This window comes from Xenopus laevis, chromosome 3S (assembly GCF_017654675.1).
Source record: "Xenopus laevis strain J_2021 chromosome 3S, Xenopus_laevis_v10.1, whole genome shotgun sequence".
Taxonomy (NCBI): Eukaryota; Metazoa; Chordata; class Amphibia; order Anura; family Pipidae; genus Xenopus; species Xenopus laevis.
The window spans coordinates 130327735-130346786 of record NC_054376.1 but is presented as its reverse complement, the minus strand read 5'-3'; the positions used below and the strand labels follow the sequence as shown (position 1 = coordinate 130346786).

The 19052-nt window shown below is 46.1% G+C and overlaps 1 protein-coding gene across 1 annotated transcript; it reads left to right on the top strand.

The window, feature by feature from the left end:
* The first annotated feature begins 699 nt into the window (after positions 1-699).
* LOC108703437 (sperm-associated antigen 7) lies at positions 700-12147 on the top strand. The gene is made up of 7 exons (XM_041588982.1): positions 700-855; positions 3171-3238; positions 3734-3822; positions 3909-3993; positions 4932-5021; positions 5515-5671; positions 11498-12147. The coding sequence occupies exons 1-7, from the start codon at positions 771-773 to the stop codon at positions 11608-11610; spliced, it is 687 nt and encodes a 228-aa protein (XP_041444916.1). The 5' UTR covers positions 700-770; the 3' UTR covers positions 11611-12147.
* Positions 12148-19052: the final 6905 nt, after the last annotated feature.

Below are 19052 nucleotides of genomic sequence, written 5' to 3'. Positions count from 1 at the left end.
ACACCACATTTGACTCGAAGGATAAATACTTTTGGAAGGACATAATCAGAAAATCTTTTGTTTGTTTCCAATATTTGTCCGTCCGGTGAAAAAAAACCTTAGTAAAAGCAGGTTAGGAGTCAAGTCACAGAAATCAGCTATAGATCAATTCATAGGAAGCAGTTTAAATGAAATAGGGACCGGAGAGCCTTTCAATGTAGTAAAGTGTTAATAGAAATGAATTTGGGAATCACCCGTTTGCTGCAAATTATATTGGAATCAATAGAGTTGGGTCTGTGGGTATAAAGGGTAACTGGACCCAGAGAGCAATAAAGGGGGTGTGTGGGTTGGACCAATACTGGTGGGTAGGGGGGTTGGTTTTGGACAGATAGGGAATATGGTTTTTTTTTCTGATTGTTTTTTAGCTTTGAAATGGGGGTCACTGACCCCATCTAAACACGAATGCTCTGTAAGTCTACACATTTATTGTTATTGCTACTTTTTATGCCTAATTTTTCTATCCAGGCCTCTCCTATTCATATTCCAGTCTCTTATTCAAATCAGTGCATGGTTGCTAGGGGTATTCGGACCCTAGCAACCAGATGGCTGAAACTGCAAACTACTGAATAAAAAGCTGAATAAGTCAAAAACCACAAATAATAGAATCGCACTTTACTGAGGGTCCGACAGCCCAAGGCACGAGGAGGAATTCCCATGTCAATAGGACGTTGCCCCTTTAAGGCAGGGCCGCGCTTATATTCCAGGGCGCGCCCCCGCTGCCACAGTCCAAGATGGCGGATCTGCTCGGTTCAATTCTCAGCTCCATGGAGCGGCCGCCGCAGGTCGGTGACCAGGAGTCCCGGCGCAAGGCTAAAGGTGGGTTTTGGGGGATCCGCCTGTGGGAAGCGATGAGGAAGCCTCACGTGTGGCGGGAAGTAACCGGGGAAGCCTCACGCACGCAGTTATTGTTACCGCTCGACTCGGCTTCGCTATTGGTCAGTTCCTTTGCCACTCAAATATGGGAGTTTCCTCGCAGTAGCGAAGGAGGAACGCGATTGGCTACAGGGGGCCGATGTCTAATTGGACAAGACGTGAGCGTGCCCTTACCCGACTGTTTATTGGCGCATGTTGTTGTCAATCTCTCATGTGAGGGCGGAAGGGATAGAGCTGGGACTTGTACGTTTTTCTGTGTGTGCCCATAAGAGAATGGACCTGCCCCCATCACGTGACAGGAGGTTGTTCTATTAGTAGTTTGTTACTAGTCTGTATCCCAGGCAGTGTCTCTGTATGAACAGGCCCCGCCCATGGATATTGCTTTTATTTAATAAATCAGTTGCACAAATGAGCCATGTTGTGTGTGTGTGTGTGTGTATATATATATATAATACACAAAAGCCATGAATATCTTGTAAATTATATCCTTATAAACGGTGAGTAGTGATGTCATCAGTTATAAACGGTGAGTAGTGATGTCATCAGTTATAAACAGTGAGTTCTGATGTCATTCTGTCACATGACTCATTGAAATTTGTGTATTATAATAAATAAAGTACCCCCAGTTGCAAAATATGAGGATATTAGAAGTCACCTCGGAGTTCCATGACCTGTATAAAAACACTCGGCCTTCAGCCTCGTACTTTTATATGGTCATGAAACTCCTCAGTAACTTATAATATCCTTATATTTTACAAGAGGGGGTACTTTATTCACTATATATAAGGTATTGTGTTAGATTTCAGTGATAAACTTCATGAGAAGAACATGAGTGACTTGCAGACAGTTGGCTCCACACTTGCCCCCAGGATCCCCCAACAAGCCCGAGCCCCATGTCTGAGTCTCTTATAAATGTCACTGATCCAGAACTTGCAGCAACTTCTCCGCCATTTTGTACCTTATTTCATGTTCCACTGGGACCAGGTCAGACATTGCTCCATTCTTGGAACGTATTGGGGTTCATGTCCTTCAATTTGCCACACACTCCCCTATGGGGAAATCGGGAATAGCCGGGCCTGGTCCCTTCAATCTGTCCCAGGTGATGTTAAAGTCGGGTCTCAATACTCTACGGGAGACATGGGAAAGTGACCGGGTCAGGTCCCTCCATGTTACTGGGAATCTCCCGCAATAACTAACGCTCCATAGTCTGACTTCTGTCTCAGCATCTCAATCCAGTAGTGAAAGTAATGTCAGACAATAATGGACTCGTTACCTGAATCTAGAGGGACAGACTGATCTTTATAATCACATACACATAATGGCTACAGATACAGGGGGTCCCACCAATTACTGATGAACAGTGAATATTAATCACACCATGTCCCCTGAATTTAATACACAGATCAGACTGTACAGACAGACATTTTTTATAATGAAGGTTCTTCCCAATGTGCCCAAGGTGTGACATGGAAGCAGCCCCCCTACTGTATACACTTTGCCCCCCCCTACTGTATACACTTTGCCCCCTACTGTATACACTATGCCCCCCTACTGTATACACTTTGCCCCCTACTGTATACACTATGCCCCCCTACTGTATACACTTTGCCCCCCCACTGTATACACTTTGCCCCCCCCTACTGTATACACTTTGCCCCCTACTGTATACACTATGCCCCCTACTGTATACACTTTGCCCCCCCTACTGTATACACTTTGCCCCCTACTGTATACACTATGCCCCCCTACTGTATACACTTTGCCCCCCCCACTGTATACACTTTGCCCCCCCCCACTGTATACACTTTGGCCCCCTACTGTATACACTTTGCCCCCCCTCTACTGTATACACTTTGGCCCCCCTACTGTATACACTTTGCCCCCCTACTGTATACACTATGCCCCCCTACTGTAGACACTATGCCCCCCTACTGTAGACACTATGCCCCCCCTACTGTATACACTATGCCCCCCCTACTGTATACACTTTGCTCCCCTACTGTATACACTTTGCCCCCCCCCTACTGTATAGACTTTGGGAGTGTGAGAGTATTCGGGAGTATTGGGGTGACATCTGTGACTGACTCTCAAGGGCTGTCCTGGGAGTAATTGCAGGTCGTCTCTCTTGGACTTAAACACCTCCTGGACTTCCCTAATAAAACCTTCATCACCAAAGCAACATGAATATTTCTACTTGTTCTGTCCCAAACTGCTGCCCCTTCTCTGTGTGTCTCATCCACCTCTTCTCTTCCTTCTAGAACAGGCCGCCCGGCTGAAGAAAATGCAGGAGCACGAGAAGCGCAAGAAAGTGGAGTTCAGGAAACGGGTAAGTGTCTGCCCCGCCCCCTGCAGGGTGATACAGTGACACAGACAGAAGGAGAGTCCCTCCCCCTGCAGGGTGATACAGTGACACAGACAGAAGGAGAGTCCCTCCCCCTGCAGGGTGATACAGTGACACAGACAGGAGTCCCTCCCCCTGCAGGGTGATACAGTGACACAGACAGAAGTCCCTCCCCCTGCAGGGTGATACAGTGACACAGACAGAAGGAGAGTCCCTCCCCCTGCAGGGTGATACAGTGACACAGACAGGAGAGTCCCTCCCCCTGCAGGGTGATACAGTGACACAGACTGAAGGAGAGTCCCTCCCCCTGCAGGGTGATACAGTGACACAGACAGAAGGAGAGTCCCTCCCCCTGCAGGGTGATACAGTGACACAGACAGGAGTCCCTCCCCCTGCAGGGTGATACAGTGACACAGACAGAAGGAGAGTCCCGCCCCCTGCAGGGTGACATGGGTGAGAGTATGTTCTTGTTTCCCACAGATGGAGCAGGAGGTGAGTCAGTTCATACAGGACAGCTCACAGACCAGGAGGAAGTTTGAGTCGATGGGGAAGATTGAGCGCAGCATCGTGTGAGTCTCTCTGTCACTTTATATGTTCTACACCCCAGTCCCATGTTCACATTCCGTGTCCCATGATGCTCTGCTCTCCCCCTCAGTCACGATGTTGTGGAAGTCGCCGGCCTGACGTCCTTTTCTTTTGGGGACGATGAGGAGACTCGTTATGTGATGATATTCAAGAAGGTCAGTGGCACGAGAATAATCATTACATGGGGGTTCCCTTTTAATTAACATCTAATATCCTTATCATTTACAGTAGGGGGTACATTATCCCTTATAATACATGAGTGATACTCAGAGTTCCCTGTATAACTCAGCCTGCAGCCTTGTGCCTTTATATGGTCACAGAACAACCCCTCAGTGACTTCTAATATCCTTATCATTTACAGTAGGGGGTACATTATCCCTTATAATACATGAGTGATACTCAGAGTTCCCTGTATAACTCAGCCTGCAGCCTTGTGCCTTTATATGGTCACAGAACAACCCCTCAGTGACTTCTAATATCCTTATCATTTACAGTAGGGGGTACATTATCCCTTATAATACATGAGTGATACTCAGAGTTCCCTGTATAACTCAGCCTGCAGCCTTGTGCCTTTATATGGTCACAGAATAACCCCTCAATGACTTCTAATATCCTTATCATTTACAGTAGGGGGTACATTATCCCTTATAATACATGAGTGATACTCAGAGTTCCCTGTATAACTCAGCCTGCAGCCTTGTGCCTTTATATGGTCACAGAACAACCCCTCAGTGACTTCTAATATCCTTATCATTTACAGTAGGGGGTACATTATCCCTTATAATACATGAGTGATACTCAGAGTTCCCTGTATAACTCAGCCTGCAGCCTTGTGCCTTTATATGGTCACAGAATAACCCCTCAATGACTTCTAATATCCTTATCATTTACAGTAGGGGGTACATTATCCCTTATAATACATGAGTGATACTCAGAGTTCCCTGTATAACTCAGCCTGCAGCCTTGTGCCTTTATATGGTCACAGAACAACCCCTCAGTGACTTCTAATATCCTTATCATTTACAGTAGGGGGTACATTATCCCTTATAATACATGAGTGATACTTAAAATGCCCCCCTCTCTTTTGTATAAGGAGTTTGCCCCGTCAGATGAAGAGCTGGAGGCGTATAGACGAGGGGAGGAGTGGGACCCCAGTAAGGCTGAAGAGAAGAAGAAGCTGAAGGTATTTACATTGGGGGTATAATGTGATATATGGGGGGGCTGGGACATTATTGCTGAACCCCAATAGATCAGAATCAGTGGGATGAATTTTGTTGGTGTTTATGAATTGTTTCTCCAGTGTCTCTGCTCAGGTTTATGGGAGTTGTTACGTTAGTGTAAAAGTGTAAGCTCTTGTGCTCAGCTTGTGGCCCCTGACAAACCTCCGTGTGGGACGGGGCAGTATTTATCTGGGCACAGAGCTGCACCCCACATTCTGCTTGTACTGATCCTAATGGGCCCAATTAGTGAGCCTGTGATTGGACAGAGATTCCCACTGACACTGACACTGGCCTTTCATTGGGGGCAGTGAGATGGGTCTGTGGCCCCCGACTGGGCTCCCGCCTCATAATCACAGGGGGGTCCCTTTGTACAACTCCATGTTCTGACCCGTTGCTTCACCCTGACACCCACACATTGGACTCCCCTTACTTTCCCCTGTGTGTCCCCCCCTACAGGAGCTGGCGCTGCGAGAGGCACAAGCTGATGCCCTGAGACCCCCGGCCAGAGTGAGCCCCACGTCAGACTATAAGGATAAATACAGTCACCTGATTGGCAAAGTGGCAGCTAAAGATGCGGCTCACACTCTGCAGGCCAACAAGGCTTACGGCTGTGGTAAGTGGGGGCAAATACTGAATATGATCCGGGGCTGATCTCGTATGATCCGGGGCTGATCTCGTATGATCCGGGGCTGATCTCGTATGATCCGGGGCTGATCTCGTATGATCCGGGGCTGATCTGGTATGATCCGGGGCTGATCTCGTATGATCCGGGGCTGATCTCGTATGATCCGGGGCTGATCTCGTATGATCCGGGGCTGATCTCGTATGATCCGGGGCTGATCTCGTATGATCCGGGGCTGATCTCGTATGATCCGGGGCTGATCTCGTATGATCCGGGGCTGATCTCGTATGATCCGGGGCTGATCTCGTATGATCCGGGGCTGATCTCTTTAGGACCCTTGTACTGTGCTACTCGGCTGCCGTGTTGCATAGTGGGGGGGGGGGGCCCTAGGAGACGCTTCTATTTGAGTATTTTGAAGGTTTTGTGCCCCCCTGAGCACAAGCAGAGGGACCAACACATGAGGTTAATCCTTTCCCTGTATTTCTTCCTCCAAACCTCTCAGCCTCACTTTGCTGCAAATTCCCAAATTCTACTCACAAAGTCTTCCCATTGGCTCCACAACCTGCAGACTCTTCCTCTAAGTCCCAAAAATCTTGTGACCCAGAGAGACTGTGAGTAGCACCTGCTCCATTAGACTCCTCCCCCTCCTCTGCTCTGCACACAACAATGGGCACTTTCTCTGCACAGGCTACTTAACTAAAAGAGTGGAGTGAGAGGGCCCCCCAGTGTTACCCCTGCTCCCACCCAAAAGTAAAATCATGTGACCCAGAATCTTAAGTTCTCCTCTCTGGAGGCAGGACCAACAATTAATGAATTCTTAAGCTCCTCCTCTTCCTGTGTCTCCCTCTAGCGTCCGTTGGCTGTAAAGTCTGTGAAGGAGCTTTGCTATAAGCTTCAGATCTGGATTCCACTATCCATTTAGCTATGGAGCTCTTCCCCCGCTCTGTGTCCCCCGAAAAGTATGAACAGGGGATCTTTCCAAGGGACTCGGTTCTCATAACGTAAGTTTTCAGGGCCCTGACTGGGTCTAACTTGAGACTAATGTCAGAATGTTGTGCTGAGTCTTGAGACTGGAGTGATGGGATCACAATGTCTTGGTTTAAATGGAAGGCAGAGACCAATTTAGGAAGAAAGTCTGGGTCAGTACGAAGTTCTGCCTTGTCTGGATGAAGATTTGTAAGAAAGTTCTGCCAATTCCGATACTCTCCTTGCTGAAGCTGTAGCCCGTAAGAAAACCGTCTAAAGAGTCAAGAACTTGAATTCCACAGAATCAATGGGCTCAAATGGAGGTTCCTGCAAGGCCTCTACAGCTAAATTTAAATCCCAAGGAGGGACTGGACTTTTAGTTGGTGGTCTGAGTTGGTAAAGACCTTGTAAAGACCGCCAGATTCTATGGTTTGCTCTGGCTGTTGTTGGTCGTATTAGTATTAATCACGGCTGGTGGAAATCCTTTTTGTTTCCAGATACCAGATTCAATAGAAAAACCGTTAAACTCAGCTTGTGTACGTCTGGGTACCAAGAGGGACCTTGAGTTAGAAGGTCCTGGAGTAGAGTAACCTGAACGGTTGGTTTTCTTGCATCTCTATCACATCTGCAAACCAGCTTCATGTCGGCCATGCTGGTGCCACTAATATTGCTGGAATTCCTTCCTGTCAAATCGTTATGAGAGTTTGTTGTAAAACCGGGATGGGTGGAAAGGAATAAGCCACCTGAAAGGACCACGGTGTGCGTCTACAGCTTCTGCCATTGGGTCCCTGATCCTGGAGAAGAATCTTTGTAGTTGAGTATTGTGTCTGGATGCCATAACATTCGCACAAGGGGTGCCCCATTTGTCTGTAATTAGTTGGAACACTGAGTCCTTGAGTTTCCATTTTTCTGGGTCTAATGTGTTGCGGCTGAGATAGTCCTCCTGCCAGTTTTGAAGACCTGGAATGTAAATGGCTGTGAGGATCGTTGAGTTTCTCTCGGCCCAACGGATTATTCTTGAAATCTCTGACATTGCTGCTGCGCTCCTTGTACCTCCTTGTTTGTTGAGTTACATGACTGTAGTGCTGTTGTCCGACTGAATACACACGTGAGTTGCACTGACATGTTGACTGGTGAATGAGGGCATTGAATGTTGCTCTTATCTCGAGGATATTTATGTGAAGCCTATGTTGCTGAAGGTTCCAAAGGCCCTGGCACGATTGGTGTTGCCATGTCACTCCCAAGCCTTAGAGGCCGGTGTCTGTTGAGATGACTAGAGGGACTGGTAAATGCCATGGTTTTCCTTTGGAGAGGTTGTTCTCCCTGGCCCACCAGTGGCGGCTGGATCGCACTCGGAGAGATAAGATTGGCTGTGCTAAGTTTTGGTGATCTTTGTTCATTGTCTGAGAAATTCTCTTTGTATTGGTCTCATGTGGAATTTTGCAAATGGTATTTCATCTATAGTCGATGGCATGAGTCCAAGTACGGTAAAAGCTGTTAGCGTATTGCCTTGCAATGTTCATAAGGAAGATTGGATCTTGCCAATCTTTTCTGAGGGGAGAAAAAGACTCTGTATTCTGGAGTTGACTACCAACCCTAAAAATGGTCGAATCTGACTGGGCGTAAGAATGCTCTTCTGGAGGTTTATTATCCAGCCGTGTCTTGAGATGTTGAAAGCATATTTGAGTGTCGTGATGTGCTTTTTCTCTCGATTCTGTGAATTTGAAGATGTCGTCGAGATATGGATATATGTGAACTCCTAGTGTGCAAATCGTCGCTACTAGAGCTCCCGACACCTTCGTAAATACCCCTGAAGTTAAGCCGAAGGGCATTGCTTGGAATTGGTGCTGGTTGAGAAAAAAATGTGTGATGTTGAGGGTGTATATGAATGTGTAAACACCGCATCCTTTAGATCTACTTTTGTCATGAATGCACCTATGGGGATGGATGCAGTTATGGAGCGTACTGTTTCCATCTTGAAGCGTTGATATTTTACTGATTTGTTTAGTGAGTGCAAATTTAGCACTGAACAAAACCCACCATCTTTCTTTTGTACCAAGTACCCCTGGAATTGTTCCTTTGGAGGAACTAAGTTTACTACCCCTTTCTCTAGAAGGTCATGAAGAATGATGGTGGTGGCTTCTGCTTTGATGGGAGGTTGCTTTGATGAGACAAACCTGACAGCTGGAGGGAATGTTGTGTTCTGAGACCCAAAGAAATTATTTTTAGTACCCATGCATCTGATATTACATTTTGCCAAATTTCTGTAGACTGTTGCATTCTGCCTCCTACTCTTGTGTTGACTTGCAGAGTTACTGAGTCAGGAATCCTGACTTTTCGAAGGTCTCCCCTTCCTAGAGTTTTTTTTGGCTGTGATGGTCATGGTTTGAACTTCTTTTTAGAGGATTGTGGACTAGATCTACCTCTGTTCCATTGTCTTTATGATCGTTACGCTTGTGCGTATCTTTGCGTGAGGAACCCCAGGTTCTCTTTCCTTGGGGTAGGAATGCTCCTTTCCCTCCTGTCACTTCTGAAATTATCTTTTTTTTAGCTCAGGGCCAAAAAGTTGTGAGCCTTCAAATAGAAGAGACACTAATCTATTTTTGGGATTGTTTGCTGATTTGTAGATGTGGTATTGATAGCTGAAGAAAATTCCTGAGCTTTTGGTTGAGGAGAGTCAGGTGCTGGATTTGAAGGGCCAGGAGAAAATTGAGGAGGGGTAGGAGGGCCCTGAATAGCGTGCACCAGGGCAATGGTAGATTGTGTTAAAGGTGGTCCTAAATCAGTATCTGAATCTGCAGATTGAATAGATCTACTCATTTTAGGTAAAATAGGTGGAGAAGGAGATGCAGTTAATGTCTCCTTTCTTTTTTACCCTCTTTCTGACTGGCCTTGCTATTGGGTCTCAATAGGGATTGAAGATAGATCCTCCATGAGATCGAGAAGATCTTTAGACTGAGCCATCCCAGTCTAATAACTGTGTAAATAACACCGTTGACCCTTCTTTTAATAGTATGGGAATGCCTTGAAGTATGAACAGAAGATAAGAAAACTTAGCTACGATAAAGCTGCTTAGAAGTCTGAGGTGCGGACTCGCTGGTGACGTCACTGTAGATCGCAAGCCCAATTGGTGCGCTGCTGCTTGGCGAACGGAAGTGACCCACCGAAAAGCGGAAGCCACTTCTAACCACTACTCCAAGTCAATCAGTGCTGGGAAGCTGACGGGAGCAGTGCAGAGCCCTGAGACGGGTTTGGGAGATTCCAGGGGAATTCCGCAGGTCATCCTGAACGTTCCTGCAGATGAGGAACCGTTGGCCATTCTAAGTGGAGCATCACTAGCCCAAATCTTCAGGGGGTGGGCTCACACTGGCCAATAACGCTGCTCTGAAGAGTAAGGGAGCACAACAGTTCCCCTAGTGATGGGAAGGGCTCTCCATATACAAGCGCTGAGGGAAAAAATGGAGCGCTCTACAATAGGACTCACATAAAGGTACGACCATAATCTTAGGGGCTCAATTAACGGAGAGCACACTGCCCAAGTGGGGCTCAGTACAGTTAAGAGATCACCTGATAATTTGAAATCCATGTGAGGAGGAATGTACGAGGCCTCCATCTCCGAGCAGGACAAACAAAAAACGGACGATAGAGGGAGACACAGGAAGAGGAGGAGCTTAAGAATTCATTAATTGTTTGTCCTGCCTCCAGAGAGGAGAACTTAACCCCATACATCCTGCCCTGACCGGTAGAGCCATATTCATAAATAGAGGAGTAAATACGGGTGTAGTAGCAGCAGTGGCACCAGTCCATACACCCTGATTACTTCCCACCATTCAGCTCCAGCCTCTATAGCAGATCCTCAAATGATTCTTGTACTGCTCTCCCACCCCTGTACTTATACCTATACTCACACACATACACACACACGTGTGCACCTATATATATACAGCTTTACTTTGCCTTTATTATAGTCTCTTCATTATCACATTTGTTATAAAAAAACGGGTGTTGGTTTGGGAAGTCTCTCTTTTAAAAGTCGCATACGCAGGTGGTGGGGGAGGATCTTGTCCACAGATTGAAACCAAGTTTCAGGAGATTTTTACTCCAAGTAATGTTGTTAAGCAGAGACGTATATGAACTTTTATATTCTGATCACAGGTAAACAAGTTAGGGACCACTGTATGGGGTTTACCTTGACATGGTATGGGGGCTTATCAACTTTATGATCACAACTTTGTAACTAAAAACCCTGTTTTTCTTTTTTAAATACATGCACTTGTATATGCATTGAATTATTTAGACAGGGGAGAATTGTACGTAAATATGTCTTTATATGGCCTTAGAAGTGCACCCACAACCCTCCTTTTTTTGTACCTTTATCAGACAGCCCTGGGCTTCTCTTCCCTATATCAGACATCCCTGGGCTTCTCTTCCCTATATCAGACATCCCTGGGCTTCTCTTCACTATATCAGACATCCCTGGGCCTTCCCTATATCAGACAGCCCTGGGCTTCTCTTCCCTATATCAGACAGCCCTGGGCCTCCCTTCCCTATATCAGACAGCCCTGGGCTTCTCTTCCCTATATCAGACATCCCTGGGCTTCTCTTCACTATATCAGACAGCCCTGGGCCTCCCCTATATCAGACATCCCTGGGCTTCTCTTCCCTATATCAGACATCCCTGTACTTCTCTTCCCTATATCAGACATCCCTGGGCCTCCCCTATATCAGACAGCCCTGGGCTTCTCTTCCCTATATCAGACAGCCCTGGGCCTCCCCTATATCAGGTGCCTTTGGGCTTCTCCATGGTTGGGAGTTGCCATATTGTTATTAATCCCCTTTCTGTTTCTCCAGTTCCCGTTGCCAATAAGAGAGACACCCGCTCCATCGAGGAGGCCATGAACGAGATCCGAGCCAAAAAGCGGCTAAAGAATGAAGATGGAGATCCGGCGAGTGTCAGCTCTTGAGACTGTGTCGTTGCCGCTGGAGGAAACATGGCCACTGTATCTGGCCCGGGGGCTTCCTGTTTTATGCTCTGATGCTTTTATAATTCTATATTTACATCTTATTATATATATTATTTGAGGGGTGGGTGTGGCCGTGCTCTGGGCTCCTCCTGTCATTGGCTGGTGTGCAAGTTGGGTAAGGGAGTGAGGGGGGGCATTTTCTGTCATTTTAATCACTTTTAATTCTTTTAATATTCACCCCCCAAATGAGTGTGAGGTCAGCTGTGCATGAGGGGTGCTGGTTATTGGAGGGGAGGGGAGGGGAGGGCACCCACTTGCTCCCACCCATGATATGAAGCCTTAAAGCTGTGAGTTTGTTTGTACTGGGGGACCCCAAGCTGTCAGTCTCCCCGCTGCTCTACAGAATCAGGAGCCGCTGCTCTTGGGGTCCCTCATTATTTATATTTCTGTTTGTCCCCCCATATTCCCTGGTGCCGCCCCTTTATTACTGGGACCCCAATGTTCTCAGTCCAATAATAAACGTGTTACTAATTCTAACCCTCTGTTTAATTGGGACAATGAGGGGTCTCTGTCATAGTAATATATTAAGTTAGGTTTGAAAAAGACACACGTCCATCAAGTTCAGCCTTTTTCTTTTTAACCTGCCTAACTGCCAGTTTAGTCCTGTTGCTATGGAATTTCACCCCCTAGCAACTAGGCTTAATCAGCAACATGGATGGGTGTTGAGAAGTTACCCTAAAGAGACTCATCAGCAGGTAACTCTCAAAATGCTTTACTGAACAGTGGTAGAAATATGTGAACTGAATGTGACAGTTGTTGAGTTGATGACAGTTGCAGGAATAACACATCCCGACATGTATGTGACAAAATAGTGACAACAATCATTTACAATCCACACGCCAGTCTACTTCCCGGGGGTAAATATAACTGGGTGCTCTTCCCCTAATCATTGACTTGGGAGAGAACTGCTCCAATTCCATATGTAGAAGCATCAGTTTGAACTAGAAATCTTATAGTAAAGTCTGGAGCAACGAGGAGCGGGGGAACTGGAGAGAAGGGACTTCAGTGTAGTCATTGCAGTTTCACATTCAGGTGTCCACTGTATGGTCCTTGCCCTTTTCTGACTGCTCTGATCTGTGAGGGGTTTGACAATAGAGTTGAATTAGGGATAAACTTGTGATAATAAATATCAGTCCCTAAGAAAGTCTGAAGCTGTTTCTGGGTGCGGGGAGTAGGCCAGTGAGTTCCAGCCTCAACTTTATCAGGATCTGCTCTCAGTCGCCCCTCACCCACATGGTGGCCTAAATAGTGCACTTCTGCCTAACTGACATTTGTCTGGGCGTAAGGTAAGTCCTGCAGAGAGTTTACTGTCCAGCACCAAGTTTTGCTGTATATTACAATATCATCAAGGTATGATTGGCCAAAGTCTTGGCAGCCCTCCAGAAGGTGGTTTACCAGGCGCTGAAAAGTGTCAGGGGCATTTGTCATACCAAATGGCAGAACTGTAAATTGGTGTAGTCTGAACGGGGTAACAAAAGCGGACCTGGCCTGTGCATCACTGGCTAATGGTATTTGCCAATAGCCTCTACTCCAATCCAAAGTGGTTAAATATTGAGCCCCGCCCAGTCGGTCTAGAAGTTCATCTATGTGTGGCGTAGGGTAGGCATCTGTTGTGGCATTGAGCTTTCTGTAGTCAACACAAAATCTGATCGAGCTTCTTCCCCCATCTCCACTCTCACTGACTGTGATTCAATATGATTGACAGCGAATGGGAGGGTTCTTGTCTGTATGTACCTGATGTTCAGTCCATGTTGTATGACCTGGTAAGGATGTAAAGATGCTCTCGTTGCACTGTAGGAGGTGTTGTAGCTGACCTTGTTGTGAGGAAGTGAGTTGTTTCCCCAGGGTGACTTGACTGTTTCTTTGGGTCAGGTAGAAGGTCAGGAATGGACACTATGTCCTCTCTGCTATAATATGGCTTCATCATATTAATGTGTACCCTCTTGTATTGCTGTGGGTTGTCTGGAGGTGTCACTACATAAGTTGTGTCATGTAGGCGCTGAGTCACTATATAGGGACCCTCCCAGGTGGTCTGTAGCTTTTCTTGGGAGGAGGAGAAGGACGTGATCCCCCTCCAGGAAGTAATGTTCCCGGGCGTGTTTGTCATACCAGGTCTTCTGCTTTTGTTGAGCTATGGAGAGGTGTTGGTGGGCTGTACCTGCCATTTGCTCTACTTTCTCACGCAATTTTAGTACATAGGTACAATGGGGGTGTCAGATTGTTGCCCCCCCCAGTGTTCTTTTAGCAGATCTAATGGACCACGTACCCTCTGCCCATACAATAATTCAAAGTGGGAGAAGCCCTTAGACTCTTGAGGGGCCTCCCTGTAGGCAAACAGCAGATGGGGTAGATAGCGCTCCCAGTCCTTTTCACCTGACTCCACAAATGTCTTCAGCATATTCTTGAGGGTCCCATTGAACCTCCCGTATAACCCATTGGTTTGGGGATGATATGGTGAGGAGTGGATGGATTTGACTCCACATCGCTCCCAAAGGCAGTGCAGGATTTGAGACATGAACTGAGGGCCCAGATCTGATCGGATTTCACTAGGGAATCCCACCCTGGAGACTATGTGGATCAGGGCATCTGCGACGGACATAGCATCAATGCGACGGAGTGCCATTGCCTCTGGGTAGCGAGTTGCATAATCTACAACCGTAAGGATATATTGTTTCCCTGTGCGGCAAGGCTTGGACAGTGGACCAACCAAGTCAACTGCAACTCTCTGGAAGAATCTATAACGAGTAGAGGTATAATGAGGAGGCTGCCTCCGCAAATCCCCAACTTTCCCTACTCTTTGGCATCCTTCACAACTGTGGCAGAATTTGGTTACGTCTTGAGAAATGCCAGGCCAATAAAAGTTTTTAGTTAGCCGGTGTCTGGTACGTTTCACTCTCTGGTGGCCTCTTAAGGGAGTTTTGTGGCCCAGGCGTAACAGTGCCAAGCGCTATGCCTGTGGGACAATTAGTTGTTCATAACCTGCCCATGGCCTATGGGGGGGGGGGGGGCTCAATGACCCTATAATAGAGTCCCTGCTCATAAACTACTTGGTCACCCTGCTGTCCACTCTGCTTCTTCACACTTTCCCTTAGGGCTGCAAGAGTGGGGTCAGCTCCTTGGGCATCCCTAAAATTGGTGCATGTTGAGTCATTAGAAGGGGTGCAAGTCAGTCACTATGATGTCTGTGGTTACCTGTCCAGGTGAGTTGGAGAGTGGCATCCCTGTAGGAACATCGATTGCTCCCATTGTGGATTGGTCTGTGTAATGCTGCAGCAGATGTCTCCTACATCTTTCCCACCAGTACTGTGGCTGGCAGTTGGTCCATGACTCCCACAAGATACAGGGTGGGCCCATTACCAACATCTGGGGTGACCCTGGCCACAGGAATCTCCCTCTTATTGCCACCTTCTACTAAACGGATACAGGCTGTATGTCCAGGAACAATGTCTGTAGGTAAGAGGATATGTGGCTCCACCAAGGTGTTCTAAGCCCCTGAGTCCAAGAAGCCTTCAGCAGGTTTGCCATTTATTGCCACTGGGATAATGTGGTTAGAACGTTGTTGCTTATCCTTCCAGTGGACCCCCAGTATCACGTATTCATTAGGGTTTGAGGTGTTAGTGAAGTGAGGCTCTGATGCACTTTGGGTGAACTCCCGACCAGTCTGTACTGCTTGCTGCTGAGCTATGGAGGCTTCTTGTGCAAGAGCAGCCACTGGTCGAGGTGTGGGCACGCCATGAACTTTAGGAGGACGTGGGCACTGTACTTGTAGCTGTGAGTTGGAGCCACAGCAAAAACAATTCCTAGTAGTAGTTGAGGGGAGGAGTGCAGGGGGCCAGGAGGTCTTTGGTCTAGTTTGGGGCATGCGTGGTCCACCACCTTCTCATCACCTCTCCTTCCTTCTCTTCAATATCCTCTCACTTCCAATCCTGTTGCCTCTTCATTCATGTTCTACCCACAATCCATTATTCAGTCCTCGTATCACTACCAAAGATCACTACCGTCTATCCGTTCATCCTTCCTTCAGTCTATCCCATCATCGTATATTTCTTCCCTCATTCCAGCCCTTGCTCAGTCCATGCAAGCCTAGTGGAGACTCATAGACTGCAATAACAATGGCCAATGAGTCCACCACCCTTCCATCATTAAGTTGCCCCACACTGGTGCATTTATGTGAGTCTGACCTTTGCCCAGATAGTGGGACTTGTCTCCATCCCTGAGTTCCAGAGTTTCGTCTATTCCTGTGAAAGCTCCACTGGGCATGGCCGCCGAAGAGACCTACACAAAGACAGATGGTTCAGTAGCAAGAAAAGGCTTTACTTACCCTTTGAAGTGGTCGACCGTTGGGTTCTCCCTGGAGAACAGGATCTCCCTGGTGTGGACCTTCAGGATGGACATTGTGTCTGTGAGAGACGGAGGGATGGTCAGTATAGTAGGTCCATATGTAGCAACTACTCATGGTACCAACCTACTAAATCATCTACTCTGACATTGTGCTAAGTAATTCTGTCATCTATAGTGGTGCTGAGTACCTCTGCCCAAATAATGATACCACCAATCTCTATAGTGGTACTGAATACCTCTGCCTGATAATGATACCACCAATCTCTATAGTGGTGCTGGGTACCTCTGCCCTGATAATCATACCACCAATTTCTATATGAGTTGCTGTATTTCAGAGCTTTCTGGAGATTGAGTTTTCGGACAGTGGGTGTATCTATTAGGCATCATTAGGAGTTGTAGGGAGTTGCTGGCAGTTTCCCCATATAACCCTGACTGGGGCAATTAATAACTCCTCTAAAAGTCATTGAGGGCAGAGAAAGGGCAGATAATTATAGCAGTGGCAAAAGGGTAAAGCAGAACCTCTTCCCATCACTACCGACCCCTCCCTTGTCTTACTCACATATACACTCACATATGATAAGTACTACTATAGTTTATATAAACAAGCTGCTGTGTAGCCATGGGGGCAGCCATTCAAGCACAGGATACACAGTAGATAACAGATAAGTACTACCTATAGTTTATATAAAACAAGCTGCTGTGTAGCCATGGGGGCAAGCCATTCAAAGCACAGGATACACAGTAGGATAACAGATAAGTACCTACTATAGTTTATATAAACAAGCTGCTGTGTAGCCAATGGGGGGCAGCCAGTTCAAGCACAGGATACACAGTAGATAACAGATAAGTCACTACTATAGTTTATATAAACAAGCTGCTGTGTAGCCATGGGGGCAGCCATTCAAGCCCAGGATACACAGTAGATAACAGATATAGTACTACTATATGTTTATAGTATAAACAAGCTGCTGTGTAACCATGGGGGCAGCCATTCAAGCACAGGATACACAGTAGATAACAGATTAGTACCACTATAGTTTATATAAACAATCTGCTGTGTAGCCATGGGGACAGCAATTCAAGCACAGGATACACAGTAGATAACAGATACGTACTACTATAGTTTATATAAACACGCTGCTGTGTAGCCATGGGGGCAGCCATTCAAGCACAGGATACACAGTAGATAACAGATAAGTACTACTATAGTTTATATAAACAAGCTGCTGTGTAGCCATGGGGGCAGCCATTCAAGCACAGGATACACAGTAGATAACAGATAAATACTACTATAGTTTATATAAACAAGCTGCTGTGTAGCCATGGGGGCAACCATTCAAGCACAGGATACACAGTAGATAACAGATAAGTACTACTATAGTTTATATAAACAAGCTGCTGTGTAGCCATGGGGGCAGCCATTCAAAGGAGAAAGGCTCAGGTTACACAGCAGATAAGCTCTGTAGAACATAATGGTGTTATCTGTTATCCACTATTTAACCTGTGCCATATAGTCTTTTTTCAATTTCCCCCATGGCTACACAGCAGCTTGTTTATATAAACTATAGTAGTACTTATCTGTTATCTACTGTGTATCCTGTGCTTGAATGGCTGCCCCCATGGCTACCACAGCAGCTTGTTTATATAAACTATAGTAGTACGTATCTGTTATCTACTGTGTATCCTGTGCTTGAATGGCTGCCCCCATGGCTACACAGCAGCTTGTTTATATAAACTATAGTAGTACTTATCTGTTATCTACTGTGTATCCTGTGCTTGAATGGCTGCCCCCATGGCTACACAGCAGCTTGTTTATATAAACTATAGTAGTACTTATCTGTTATCTACTGTGTATCCTGTGCTTGAATGGCTGGCCCCCATGGCTACACAGCAGCTTGTTTATATAAACTATAGTAGTACTTATTCTGTTATCTACTGTGTATCCTGTGCTTGAATGGCTGCCCCCATGGCTACACAGCAGCTTGTTTATATAAACTATAGTAGTACTTATCTGTTATCTACTGTGTATCCTGTGCTTGAATGGCTGCCCCCCATGGCTACACAGCAGCTTGTTTATATAAACTATAGTACTACTTATCTGTTATCTACTGTGTGTCCTGTGCTTGAATGGCTGCCCCCATGGCTACACAGCAGCTTGTTTATATAAACTATAGTAGTACTTATCTGTTATCTACTGTGTATCCTGTGCTTGAATGGCTGCCCCCATGGCTACACTTGTTTATATAAACTATAGTAGTACTTATCTGTTATCTACTGTGTATCCTGTGCTTGAATGGCTGCCCCCATGGCTACACAGCAGTTTGTTTATATAAACTATAGTAGTACTTATCTGTTATCTACTGTGTATCCTGTGCTTGAATGGCTGCCCCCATGGCTACACAGCAGCTTGTTTATATAAACTATAGTAGTACTTATCTGTTATCTACTGTGTATCCTGGGCTTGAATGGCTGCCCCCATGGCTACACAGCAGCTTGTTTATATAAACTATAGTAGTACTTATCTGTTATCTACTGTGTATCCTGTGCTTGAATGGCTGCCCCCATGGCTACACAGCAGCTTGTTTATATAAACTATAGTAGTACTTATCTGTTGTCTACTGTGTATCCTGTGCTTGAATGGCTGCCCCCATGGCTACACAGCAGCTTGTTTATATAAACTATAGTAGAGTTTCTGAAGCATACACACCAGTTTTACCAGTGCAGGGCAACACTACATTATATTTTCATTACGTTAAAACACATTAATTTTTTGGTGTTACTGTTCCTTTAAGTATAATATGAACTTTACATCTGAAAATTGGAGAGTTCATCATAAACGGATCCAAAGATAACAGTCTCCAGTTCTCATTGTCCTAAATGCGCACAATGAAAATGTTGACTTGTTTTTTACTTGCCCTGAAGTCTGACCTTGGAAACGTTATTGAATCTGAAACTTAAACATTGTATGAAACGAAGTCCAGACGAGGAGTCACTTCACCTTCATTTACTCACGATCCAACTTGAATCACAACCAGTCCCTC

Bases quoted from the DNA above. Each gene is read 5' to 3' on its own strand.
- LOC108703437 (XM_041588982.1), top strand. From the start codon at position 771: ATGGCGGATCTGCTCGGTTCAATTCTCAGCTCCATGGAGCGGCCGCCG. The intron at 3,994-4,931 runs GTCAGTGGCACG...CTTTTGTATAAG, and splicing joins ATGTGATGATATTCAAGAAG to GAGTTTGCCCCGTCAGATGA. The intron at 5,672-11,497 runs GTAAGTGGGGGC...CTGTTTCTCCAG, and splicing joins CAACAAGGCTTACGGCTGTG to TTCCCGTTGCCAATAAGAGA.